This window comes from Oncorhynchus mykiss, chromosome 1, assembly GCF_057628025.1.
Source record: "Oncorhynchus mykiss isolate SJ-2025 chromosome 1, ASM5762802v1, whole genome shotgun sequence".
NCBI lineage: Eukaryota > Metazoa > Chordata > Actinopteri > Salmoniformes > Salmonidae > Oncorhynchus > Oncorhynchus mykiss.
In genome coordinates this window covers 1,660,435-1,674,491 of record NC_143022.1, presented here as the reverse complement: position 1 = coordinate 1,674,491, position 14,057 = coordinate 1,660,435, and the positions used below count along the sequence as shown (strand labels likewise).

The window sequence follows — 14,057 nt, the reverse complement described above, 5'->3', positions numbered from 1 at the left end:
GGATGCACACAAATGGTCAGAGTACAGAGTAGAAACACATGACTCATGAGGGATTCATTCACCTTTCTTTATTCAAATTGTTGTACTATTGACAAAATAACCATTTGTATACATGTTTCATAATGTTTTTTTAAACACTAAGTTTAATTTAAAAGTGTTTTCATGTCCTACTCACTCAGGGAAGTTAATGATTAAGATTATGTGAAATGAATGAAGGTAAGTCTCTGTTATGGATAAAAACAGATGATTAGGGTTCTATGGCATGCTTACTCTCTCTGCAATCATGCTCAATGCTCCCAGCTCAACTAGCCTAAATATGGAATCACACTCAAAATGAGACTGTCTGTAGGGGGTCTAGACTCTCTGTAGGGGGGTCTAGACTCTCTGTAGGGGGGTATGGACTGTAGGGTGGTCTAGACTCTCTGTTTCGGGGTCTAGAGTCTTTAGGGGGGTCTAGACTCTATGGAAGGGGGGTCTAGACTCTCTATAGGGGGGTCTAGACTCTCCATAGGGGGGGTCTAGACTCTCTGTAGGGGGGTCTAGACTCTCTGTAGGGGGGTCTAGACTCTCTGTAGGGGGGTCTAGACTCTCTGTAGGGGGGTCTAGACTCTCTGTAGGGGGGTCTAGACTCTCTGTAGGGGGGTCTAGACTCTCTGTAGGGGGGTCTAGACTCTCTGTAGGGGGGTCTAGACTCTCTGTAGGGTGGCCTAGACTCTCTGTAGGGTGGCCTAGACTCTCTGTAGGGTGGCCTAGACTCTCTGTAGGGTGGCCTAGACTCTCTGTAGGGTGGCCTAGACTCTCTGTAGGTTGGCCTAGACTCTCTGTAGGGTGGCCTAGACTCTCTGTAGGGTGGCCTAGACTCTCTGTAGTGGGGTCTAGACTCTCTGTAGGGGGTCTAGACTCTCTGTAGGGTGGCCTAGACTCTCTGTAGGGTGGCCTAGACTCTCTGTAGGGTGGCCTAGACTCTCTGTAGGGTGGTAGAGACTCTGTAGGGGGGTCTAGACTCTCTGTAGGGTGGTAGAGACTCTGTAGGGGGGTCTAGACTCTCTGTAGGGTGGCCTAGACTCTCTGTAGGGGGGCCTAGACTCTCTGTAGGGGGGCCTAGACTCTCTGTAGGGGGGCCTAGACTCTCTGTAGGGGGGCCTAGACTCTCTGTAGGGGGGCCTAGACTCTCTGTAGGGGGGCCTAGACTCTCTGTAGGGGGGCCTAGACTCTCTGTAGGGGGGCCTAGACTCTCTGTAGGGGGGTCTAGTGTAAAGTCTGCATCTCAAACAGCACCCTATTCCCTATACAGAGCCTCTAATGTGCGATGTCTGTCTTGGACCAGGGGGATGTTGTTGTAGTGTGTATGAGCAGAACCCCTAGTGTCAGTTCTCTGAGATCTTAAAGGACAGGATACTTCACTGAGAAATTATAAAGCAGTAGTCATGTGTAGTATATAGTATGGCTACATTATAAACCAATCATAGGGAAATGTATAGGAATACTGTGTAATAACACAATCAGACAATAGATCATGTGTATTGTGATAAGGAACCTCTCCATTCAGAACCTGAGTTGTGTTTTCTATGGCTACGGTATGTATGTACATTGTAAAAAATAACATAATTCAAAATTCATTAGGCTATTCATAAAGATATGGGTACAGTTTAGGTCAGACGAAGGTCAGAGCCTACTGTATTGCCAACACATGTAAGGCCCACATCAAAGCCTTGATTGAGCATTGCATGACAGCAGATCGGAACACACGTTTTCTTGTGATCAGAAAACATAATTTCACTCAGGGAAGGTAAATGACTTACATTGATTATTGTAAAATTAATAAAAGTAAGTCTGGTTTAATGAATAAAAATGGATGATTCAAGTTCCATGACATGCTTATCTTGGCAGTGTGGATGTTAGGCGTGACCTATGAACTACAGTGATACTGAGGTGTGGGTTGGTGAGAGCAGAGTTGACATTACGTTGTCTCCAATGTACAGTGAAATATAGATCAAGATAACATAGAGGTTACTTCAGTACTTATATATATTTTTTTAAAGTAAATCGTTTGCAGAATAGTCAGACCCAAGCCAATGGAATTAGTATCCAAAAGTGATTCAGTACATGACTATTCATGGTTATTCATGACTGTTAATGACTATTCATGGTTATTCATGACTGTTAATGACTATTCATGGTTATTCATGACTGTTAATGACTATTCATGGTTATTCATGACTGTTAATGACTATTCATGGCTATTCATGACTGTTAATGACTATTCATGACTATAATATTCAGCTCATATGCAACCCTATACAGTACATATGATCCTGTTCTGACAGTCCATAGAACATAGACATGACTGGAATGGTAATATCCCAACAGATAAACCAGACATATCCTGACTCAAAGGCTGTGCATTTAATTTCTCATTCAGTTTATAATGGGCTACTATGATAAATAGCATACGGAATTAATTTCTCATTCAGTTTATAATGGGCTACTATGATAAATAGCATACGGAATTAATTTCTCATTCAGTTTATAATGGGCTACTATGATAAATAGCATACTGAATGAATTTCTCATTCAGTTTATAACGGGCTATTATGATAAATAGCACACTGAATTAATTTCTCATTCAGTTTATAACGGGCTATTATGATAAATAGCACACTGAATTAATTTCTCATTCAGTTTATAACGGGCTACTATGATAAATAGCACACTGAATTAATTTCTCATTCAGTTTATAATGTCTACTATGATAAATAGCACACTGAATTAATTTCTTATTCAGTTTATAATGGGCTACTATGATAAATAGCACACTGAATTAATTTCTCATTCAGTTTATAATGGGCTACTATGATAAATAGCACACCGAATTAATTTCTCATTCAGTTTATAACGGGCTATGATAAATAGCACACCGAATTAATTTCTCATTCAGTTTATAATGGGCTACTATGATAAATAGCACACTGAATTAATTTCTCATTCAGTTTATAACGGGATATGATAAATAGCACACTGAATTCATTTCTCATTCAGTTTATAACGGGCTATGATAAATAGCATACTGAATTCATTTAGCTCAATGAATTTCTCACACTAAAATAAGGGGGTAGAGTCACAATAATTGGCATAAATCAAAGTAAATAACGCTTCTGAAAACCCCATACCATTTACTGTGTCCCCCTCTTGTTTGTACAGAGGAGTGTTCAGAAGGATAGTATTTCCACAAAGCGTCTGTCTCTGCTCGTCTGAACGTACAGTTCAAGAGACCCCACAACTCAGTGTTGTAGTAGTGTTTCTCTGCACTCAGTATGGACTGCGTAGTCATATGTCCTCCGAATACAGATGGGTTTCTTTACTCTTTAGAGAAACAAGAGAAGTTTAAGGAGTGAAAATCCCTTCTGTTACTTAGTTCAGTGGATCTAAAATTTAACGGCTGGGGGTCCCTGAGGAGAGGCTTGAAGACCACTAGTTCACGTAGTAAAGCCAGTAGATGAAGTTGAAGAGGGTAAAGGTGAAGGGGAAGACAACCCGTGACCATCTATCGATGGAGTTCACGTCCGTCAGGTTGGGGATTTTGATTATGAATTGAGAGGACCGCCTGCGTAGCCGTGCCTTCTTCACGTGAGCATGGGCGTTTCTCTCCCGGCCACTCAGAGCACTCGGTTTTCGGTACTGGAGGCCTGATTGGTTGAATATCATGGAGGTGGAGTTCCGTGTAGTTGTCTCGGTGATGCTGGTTGTGATCTCATTGCCGGCGCCAACTTCGTTGTGGATCTCCAGGGTTGTCAGGAGGATGTTGCCCTGAGAGTCAACCTATCAGAGGAAAGGACAGCAAGAGAAGAGAGGTCATGAGCTCATGGCCTTCTGAACTTTTCTGCAAAAAAATTAATTATTTGGCTGAACTTTGAAAACTTGGATTTTTTTAAATATAGGATACAAACCTATACATCAAAACCTTCACTCCAAATCTACATTTCAAACCTAAAACCTTATTTTGATCCAGATTACCTGGAAGGACTATCCAGATTTTTTTTCTTCTAACAAACCAAAACCTGCAAAAGCAGAAACCTGGAGATAACATCCAACACAAAACCGAGTGAGTTCAGTCAACCTACTTCTGAATCCAAAAAGTAAAATCATCTGTAAATATTTTGTAATATACAGACCTCATGCTAAGGTAAGGCCACTAAGCTACCAAGCTTGCTAGGACAGGACGGGCATTGCGGCTGCAACGACAATTTGCACAGATGTGAAGTGAGAGATATGAAAGCCCCTTGATCTCAACAATGGCAGCAGAGCGTCACAGCCTCCCCCACCCAAATGCAGGGGCCTCTGAGGCTCCATGACTCCCCCGTGTAGAGATCATCCCACTTCCCCTTGGATATAAAAAAAAGAACACTGCAAGGAATAAGTACACAAATAAGTTCCAGAGACACTATTTGCTGATTGTGACAAAGAGGGGAACGTAAACAACGTGGTCCCCTCGAAGCCTACCATCCACTATGTACAGAACCAGCACGCGACAGACATGCAGCAGTTGTGACCTGTTTTTGTTGGTTATGTTGTCGTAGTTGTGTCTAGGAGGGCATACAGGGGAGGGAATGCTGTCACCTCCAGGTAGGTGTTTGTCCCCCTGTGTGCTGAGGGTGTCAGGTTCTTGTCCGGTTCTGGCATGTAGGTCACCACAGACTAGTACATGTCCCCGGGTCTGGAAATGATTGATTTACCCCTCCAGGATGGAGAAGCTGTCTTCGTTAAAGTATGGGGATTCTAGTGGGGGGGATATAGGTAGCACACAAGAGGAAATTTTTCTCAGTTGAGATTATTTATGTATTTATTTCTAACCAGATGTAAAATGTTCCTGTTTTGATGAATTTAATAGAGTGGGTTAGGTCTGCTTTATACCAAGTTATCATACCCCCTGCATCTCTTCCCTGTTTCACACCTGGTAGGTTGGTGGATTGGACTACCAGCTCTCTGTAACCCACTGGGTCCGTCTGCTCTATACCAGGTTTCTTGAAGGATGACAATGTCTGTACTTCTAATTTATTTGGTGAAGTCCAGGTTCCTGCTCTTTAGGACAAAGTCAGATGACCTCCGACCTTTTAAGTTCCAGGATGAGATAGTAAAAGCTTTGTGTTCCATAGTGTCTAGTTGGTTGTTGATTATTGCTAGACAGCCATTTAAGACTTGCCATAGATTTTCAAGCCGAGTTAAGCCAGATATCCAATAATGAATACTGGACCTCCGTTTCAGACATCTAATAATGAATACTGGACCAGGGCAGCCAAAATACTAATGCTAGGTATGTTGAAAGTGTTGGAGAATACTAGGAATGAATCCCAAATGGCACAGTAGTCTCTATATAGTGCACTACTCTTGACCAGGGCTCATTGGGCTGTGGTCAAAAGTAAGGGACAGGGAAAGGGGAATACCTGGTCAGTTGTACAACTGAATGCATTCAACTGAAATGTGTCTTCCGCATTTAACCCAACCCCTCTGAATCAGAGAGGTGCCAGGGGGGGCTGCCTTAATGGACATTGTCGTCTTCAGCGCCCGGGGAACAGTGGCGAACAGTGGGTTAACTTCTTTGCTCAGGGTCAAAACAACAGATTTTTACCTTGTCAGCTAGTGCACTATATACGGAATATGGTTCCATTTGGAATTCATACCTAGATGCTGTAACTGAATCTACCACTGCATGTGAATCTGATTGATGTCCATCCATTTGACAGCACTCTCCTAGAGAAGAATAACTGAATATAGGAACTTAATACTGAACTGACTCTAACACTGTTACTGTGAAGATCCACGTCTGGACTTATCAATGTTACTTTCATCTCTATGATGCTATATGTCAGTTTATCTTAGTGGCAATATCATCCTTTCACCTAGGGCCCTCCTAATACTGTGTATAGTGTACTAGTACTTACAGGTCTGTGGAGGTCAATGGGAAGAGTCCCCCAGAAAACAATGTTTTGATTTAGTTTTGATTGAGAAAATATATATATATTTTTTAAACTCTGCATTGTTGGGAATGGGTTCGTAAGTAAGCATTTCACGGTAAAGTCTACACCTGTTGTATTCGTCGCATGTGACCAATCAAATTTGAACAATCAACATATCGTTGAGTACAATTAGTCTCAATCTCTGTCCGTTGTTATGTGACTTAAAATGTACTGTAGATAAAACAGGGACCCACAGTTAACAATCCAAGATGTCCAATTACAGAATAATAAAAAATAAACCTACTGACCATTTCTGAGGGGGTAAACGTTACCCTGTTGCCGTCGAACTTGGCCGCCCTGTCATTGTTGACCTTCTCTGCCAACTTCTTCTGCATCCGATGGCCCCGTCCGAAGAAGACGTAGTTGACGAAGGCGTACTCCAGCAGAGCCAGGAAGACGAACACGAAGCAGCCCATCAGGTACATGTCTATGGCCTTGACATAGGGGATCTTAGGGAGCGTCTCTCTCAGATGGGTGTTGATGGTGGTCAAGGTCAACACCGTGGTGATACCTGGAGCGGAAAGTTCCTTGGTTTGAAACAATAGGCATCACGGCACAAGAGCGGAGTTCGCCCACCTATAAGAAAATATCTGATTTGCTCTACCTCTGGGATATTGGGGTTTATTGACAAAACTAAATCTAATAAACTTGGTCAGTATAGATGGCCAATACCCAGATCCTATTTATACTAATCCTATTTACACAAGTGGGTTCTAAGTAGAGCCGATCAAATAAGGTGAGCAAAGATTTTGTTTCTCTTAACAGGGTGATTGAGCCCTTTTACATTCCAGGTAGTGAAGTAAAGTGTGTTATTTGGTTGACCAGTCATTATAGTAATCTAATAAGGTAATCAAACTTCAGCTTTAGAATTAGAATGAACTATTCACACGAAGTAAACAGAGGACATAACACAAACTGAACTAACAGTAACTTTGAGAGTAATAGCATCAATGAAAAGCTATTTCTAATCGTTTGAAGCTTATTGTTAATCAAAAGAAAATCAATATAATTTAAATGCAGTAGCCTAGAATGCCTCCCACCTCCCAGTCTCATATATACTGTAGCAGTCACATACTGCACATCCTGATATATACTGTAACAGTCACATACTGCACATCCTGATATATACTGTAACAGTCACATACAGTATATATCAGGATGTGCAGTATGTGACTGTTACAGTATATATCAGGATGTGCAGTAACAGTCACATACTGCACATCCTGATATATACTGTAACAGTCACATACTGCACATCCTGATATACTGTAACAGTCACATACTGCACATCCTGATATATAAACAGCCACCACTAACATTGAGTGGCTGCTGCCAACACACTGACTCAACTCCAGCCACTTTAATAATGGGAATTGATGGGAATTGATGTAAAATATATCACTAGCCACTTTAAACAATGCTACTTAATATAATGTTTACATACCCTACATTATTTATCTCATCTCATATGTATATACTGTACTCGATACCATCTACTGCATCTTGCCTATGCCACTCTGTACCATCACTCATTCATATATCTTTATGTACATATTCTTTATCCCTTTACACTTGTGTGTATAAGGTAGTAGTTTTGGAATTGTTAGATAGATTACTCGTTGGTTATTACTGCATTGTCAGAACTAGAAGCACAAGCATTTCACTACACTCGCATTAACATCTGCTAACCATGTGTATGTGACAAATAACATTTCATTTGACTTATACTGTAACAGTCACATACTGCACATCCTGATATATACTGTAACAGTCACATACTGTACATCCTGATATATACTGTAACAGTCACATACTGCACATCCTGATATATACTGTAGCAGCAAATACAGACGTTGAGGATGCTGTAAAAGAGAGGAGAGGATGTGTTGACAGATTAGATGTTGGGGATGCTGTAAATAGAGAGGAGAGGATGTGTTGACAGATGAGATGTTGGGGATGCTGTAAATAGAGAGGAGAGGATGTGTTGACAGATGAGACGTTGAGGATGCTGTAAATAGAGAGGGGAGGATGTGTTGACAGATGAGACGTTGAGGATGCTGTAAATAGAGAGGGGAGGATGTGTTGACAGATGAGACGTTGAGGATGCTGTAAATAGAGAGAGGGGAGGATGTGTTGACAGATGAGGCGTTGAGGATGCTGTAAATAGAGAGGGGAGGATGTGTTGACAGATGAGACGTTGGGGATGCTGTTAATAGAGAGGGGAGGATGTGTTGACAGATGAGACGTTGAGAATACTGTAAAAGAGGAGAGGATGTGTTGACAGATGAGACGTTGAGGATGCTGTAAAAGAGAGGAGAGGATGTGTTGACAGATGAGACGTTGGGGATGCTGTAAATAGAGAGGGGAGGATGTGTTGACAGATGAAACGTTGAGGATGCTGTAAATAGAGAGGGGAGGATGTGTTGACAGATGAGATGTTGAGGATGCTGTAAATAGAGAGGGGAGGATGTGTTGACAGATGAGACGTTGAGGATGCTGTAAATAGAGAGGTGAGAATGTGTTGACAGATGAGATTTTGAGGATGCTGTAATGTTTGATCCACAGTCATAAGATGATGTGTTAAACCCTGGATTGTCCTGGACAGAATGAACCCGTTTGTTGTATTGTGAAGAAAACAGAAGAGGCACTTTAATGCACTCACGACTCCATTCTGTGTGCACCAAAATTACAATCTGTTTGCCTGAAGTGCTTTTTCAAATCAAATCAAATCAAATTGTATTAGTCACAAAAACAACAGGTGTCGTAGACCTTACAGTGAAATGCTTACTTACAAGCTCTTAACCAACAATGCAGTTTAAAAAAGATCAATAAGAAACATAAATAAAAGTAACAAGAAGTTAAAGAACAGCTGTAAAATAACAATAGCGAGGCTATATACAAGGGGTACCAGTACAGAGTCAATGTGGAGGCTATATACAGGGGGGTACCGGTACAGAGTCAATGTGGAGGCTTTATACAGGGTATTACGGTACAGAATCAATGTGGAGGCTATGTACAGGGTATTACGGTACAGAGTCAATGTGGAGGCTATATACAGGGGGGTACCGGTACAGAGTCAATGTGGAGGCTTTATACAGGGTATTACGGTACAGAATCAATGTGGAGTCTATGTACAGGGTATTACGGTACAGAGTCAATGTGGAGGCTATATACAGGGTATTACGGTACAGAGTCAATGTGGAGGCTATATACAGGGTATTACGGTACAGAGTCAATGTGGAGGCTATATACAGGGGGTACCGGTACAGAGTCAATGTGGAGGCTATATACAGGGTATTACGGTACAGAGTCAATATACAGGGTATTACGGTACAGAGTCAACGTGGAGGCTATATACAGGGGGTACCAGTACAGAGTCAATGTGGAGACTATATACAGGGGGTACCGGTACAGAGTCAATGTGGAGGCTATATACAGGGGGTACCGGTACCGGTACAGAGTCAATGTGGAGGCTATATACAGGGGGTACCGGTACAGAGTCAATGTGGAGGCTATATACAGGGGGCACCGGTACAGAGTCAATGTGGAGGCTATTACAGGGGGCAAAGGTACAGAGTCAATGTGGAGGCTATATACAGGGTGTTACGGTACAGAGTCAATGTGAAGGCTATATACAGGAGGGTACCGGTACAGAGTCAATGTGTGGGGGCACTGGTTAGTTGAGGTAATTGAGGTAATATGTACATGTGGGTAGAGTTAAGTAGAGTTAAGTGACTATGCATAGATAATAAAAGAGAGTAGCAGCAGCGCAAAAGGGGGGGGGGTAATGCAAATAGTCTGATTAGATGGTCAGGAGTCTTATTGCTTGGGGGTCATAGCTGTTTAGAAGCCTCTTGGACCTAGACTTGGCGCTCCAGTACCGCTTGCCGTGCGGTAGCAGAGAGAACAGTCTATGACTGGGGTGGCTGTAGTCTTTGACAATTTTTAGGGCCTTCCTCTGACACCGCCTGGTGTAGAGGTCCTGGATGGCAGGAAGCTTGGCCCCAGTGATGGCACTCTGTAGATCCTTACGGTCAGATGCAGAGCAATTGCCATACCAGGCGGTGATGCAACTGGTCAGGATGCTCTCAATGGCGCAACTGTAGAACTGTTTGTGTATCTGAGGACCCTTGCCAAATCTTTTCAGTCTCCCGAGGGGGAATAGGTTTTGTCGTGCCCTCTTCACAACTGTCTTGGTGTGCTTGGACCATTATATTTTGTTGGTGATGTGGACACCAAGGAACTTGAAGCTCTCAACCTGCTCCACTACAGCCCCGTCGATGAGAATGGGGGAGTGCTCGGTCCTCCTTTTCCTGTAGTCCACAATCTTCTCCTTAGTCTTGATCACGTTGAGGGAGAGGTTGTTGTCCTGACACCAGAAGGCCAGGTCTCTGACCTCCTCCTCAAGATGGGTCACTCAACTGAGACTGCTCTTCTCTGTGTCATGGAGACTCTCTGCCAAAGCTGACTCTCTCTCCTCTGTTCTCATCCTCCTAGATCCAGCCGCTGCCTTTCACCCCGTGAACCATCAGCTCCCCCTCTCCACCCTCTCAGGCTCTATGAGATCCTCCCCACCACCCTCTCAGGGCTAGGCATCTCAGGCTCTACACACTATTGGATTGCATCCTACTTGGCAGGCCACTCCTACCAGGTGACATGGAGAGGATCTATGACTGCACCACGTAGTCTCACTACTGGTGTCCCCCAGGACTCGGTTCTAGGCCTATCCTCTTTGCTCTACGTTACATCTGCTCCTGCCACGCCCTCTACTGCTCATCCTGTGTCTCCTTTACCTGCCGCCACTCCCCCAGTGCTCTCTCTCTCCCTCTCTGTGTGATTGTGTGGTTGGAGACAGGTGTGCTGGAGTCAGAGCAGATCCCCACCAGCTGCAACCTGTTCCATAACCAAGACCTCTACAAATACTCAGTCCTGCCACTTCCACACTGCCAGATCGTAATCTCTGCTCAGCCAGTCTATGTTTCTAGCCGTTTATTACTATTTAGATCCTGTTATGCCTGTTTTCCTTGCCTGATACGGTTTTCCTCTCCGCTACAGTTCTGCCCGCTCTGACTCTGGTCCCCGTCTCCAGTCCCACGTCTCGTCATCCTGCTACTCTGTCCTGGAATCCCCACTCTACTACTCCCTTGGATTCCCCCCCCAGACCTGCTTACCCTGTCTCAACCCCTCTCGCTCCAGCCTCATTCTCCTCACCTGGTTACCCTGTCTCAACCCCTCTCGCTCTAGCCTCAGTCTCCTCACCTGGTTACCCTGTCCCAACCCCTCTCGCTCCAGCCTCATTCTCCGCACCTGGTTTCCTGCAACCCGCCCGAGCTTCCCCTGGACTGCTCTCCATCTTCCTGCTTCGTTTTAATAAATACCTTGGTGACTTGATCCCAGTCTCCTCGTCTGAGTCTGCTCTTTGGTTTCCCTGTTCCACTCCACGTAACACTCTATATACCAAGTCACTGGTCATATCCTCACATGGTCTCTCCTATCACTGCTATGAGGATGGACCTCTCCTCTCCTCTCTATAGACCAAGTCACTCAGCTCTGTCATGTCCTCACATGGTCTCTCCTACATTTGCTATACAGATGACACTCAACTACTTTTATCCTTCCTCCCCTCTGACTCCCAGGTGGCGGCACGCATATTTCAACTTGGATGTCGGTCCACCACGTCAAGGTCAATATCGACAAGACAGAGCTGCTCTTACTCCCGGGGAATGCTTGCCCGTTCAAAGACCTTGCCATCACAGTTGACAACTCCACAGTGTTGTCCTCCCAGAGTGCAAAGAACCTGGCATGACCCTGGATAACACACTGTCATTCTCTGCAAACATCAAAACAGTGATTCACTCCTGCAGGTTCCTGCTCTACTCAGTGTTGTCTGGGCTCCCAGCTTGTGCCATTAAACCCCTGCAATTTATCCCAAACACTGCAATCCACTTGGTTTTCAACCTTCCTCAATTCTCCCATGTTACCGCACTCCTCCGCACACTCCACTGGCTTCCAGTCGAAACTCACATCCACTACAACACCATGGTGTTTACCTACGGAGCAGCAAGAGAAACTGCCCTTCCCTACCTTCAGGCTATGATCAAACCCTACACCCCAACCCGAGCACTCCGTTCTGGTAGAACCAGGTTCCCCCTGAAGCTAGGACAGCAGAGTCCCTGCCCATGTTCCCGAAAACATCTGAAACCCTACCTCTTCAAAGAGTATCTTAAATAACCCCACAGCACCCCCCTGGCATTCTGTGTCCCAATGCACTGGCTCAGAGGGGACAGTCACACTATCCCCGTCTCGCTCTCTCTCTCTCTCCAGATCAGTTTTAAAGGCAGTACCTAAAGCCACTCTGGCAGCGGAGGCGTCGTAGTTGATCCAGAAGGAGACCCAGGACAGGATGGTGATCAGGATGGAGGGCATGTACGTCTGCAGGATGAAGTAGCCGATGTTCCTCTTTAGCTTGAAGCTCAGAGACAGACGTGGGTAGGCACCTGTAGGGAAAACAATATTGCGTCTTATTTCAAGACAGACATACAGAATGGACTGGACTAGACTAGACTGTACTACCTAGAGACAGTCTTGGGTAGGCACCTGTCTATAGAAACACAACGTAGTAAAAAAGAGGGAGAAGATGGAAAAAGGTGACAGAACTGCTGCTTAGCTCGAGCGGCACAAACACAGTGATAGGCTTATCTTATTTTGTGGCTTGTTTCACGTTCCCATAGCAACGGCAGTTTGTGTCACCATGGTAACAAGCAACCCTGGACCAAAGTCCAAATGATTTGTTCGCAACTTAGCATTGAGACCACAATGGAAATGGAAATTTACATTTCTCAGTATAATAATAATAATAAATGTTTATGCTTCGATGACATTACAGTTTCTCAATCGCGTACAATCATTTTCTGGAACAATCGATTTTCAAAACAGTACACTAGACAAAGAACTCTGGCCTTTTGCTAAACAGTCAATGCATTTCTAAAATGTAGTTGCCTTCTCAAAACATAAATAAGTTCATCAAAACTATATTATACCATCAAAATTGCAAATACATTCATCAAATACTCAGAATAGACAGTAGTCTATAGCTTCAGTAATAGAGTAGACAGTAGGCTATCGCTTCAGTAATAGAGTAGACAGTAGGCTATCGCTTCAGTAATAGAGTAGACAGTAGTCTATAGCTTCAATAACTCTCTAATACTGGATCACAGGACCACTACACTACAGGGCCCCAGACAATAACTATTATTCTGGATCACAGGACCACTACACTACAGGACCCCAGACAATAACTATTATTCTGGATCACAGGACCACTACACTACAGGACCCCAGACAATAACTATTATTCTGGATCACAGGACCACTACACTACAGGACCCCAGACAATAACTATTATTCTGGATCACAGCACAGGACCACTACACTACAGGACCCCAGACAATAACTATTATACTGGATCACAGCACAGGACCACTACACTACAGGACCCCAGACAATAACTATTATACTGGATCACAGCACAGGACCACTACACTACAGTACCCCAGACAATAACTATTATTCTGGATCACAGGACCACTACAGGACCCCAGACAATAACTATTATTCTGGATCACAGGACCACTACACTACAGGACCCCAGACAATAACTCTCTAATACTGGATCACAGGACCACTACACTACAGGACCCCAGACAATAACTATTATTCTGGATCACAGCACAGGACCACTACACTACAGGACCCCAGACAATAACTATTATTCTGGATCACAGGACAGGACCACTACACTACAGGACCCCAGACAATAACTATTATTCTGGATCACAGCACAGGACCACTACACTACAGGACCCCAGACAATAACTATTATTCTGGATCACTCTTCAATGGAGTGTTTGAGTACCTGAAAACGACATCACAATACAATACACAGGAACATAACATTTTGGAGGGAGCTGGGAGAGAGATTGTTGCGTAGTAAAAAAAAAAGTTACAATAAAGTTCGAGGCAATGGCAACTTCAGAGGCAGTT

The 14,057-nt window shown here is 43.8% G+C and overlaps 1 protein-coding gene across 1 annotated transcript in view; it reads right to left on the bottom strand.

The window, feature by feature from the left end:
* Nucleotides 1–2,543: 2,543 nt before the first annotated feature.
* Nucleotides 2,544–14,057, bottom strand: part of gabrb3 (gamma-aminobutyric acid type A receptor subunit beta3) — a 51,744-nt gene continuing 40,230 nt past the window's right edge. The window contains exons 7-9 of the mRNA XM_021608164.3: nucleotides 12,359–12,511; nucleotides 6,263–6,525; nucleotides 2,544–3,819 (exon numbers count right to left, since the gene is read on the bottom strand). Of these exons, the coding sequence (XP_021463839.3) occupies nucleotides 3,472–3,819; nucleotides 6,263–6,525; nucleotides 12,359–12,511 (764 nt within the window). The 3' untranslated portion in view covers nucleotides 2,544–3,471. The remainder of the gene's footprint in view (nucleotides 3,820–6,262; nucleotides 6,526–12,358; nucleotides 12,512–14,057) is intronic.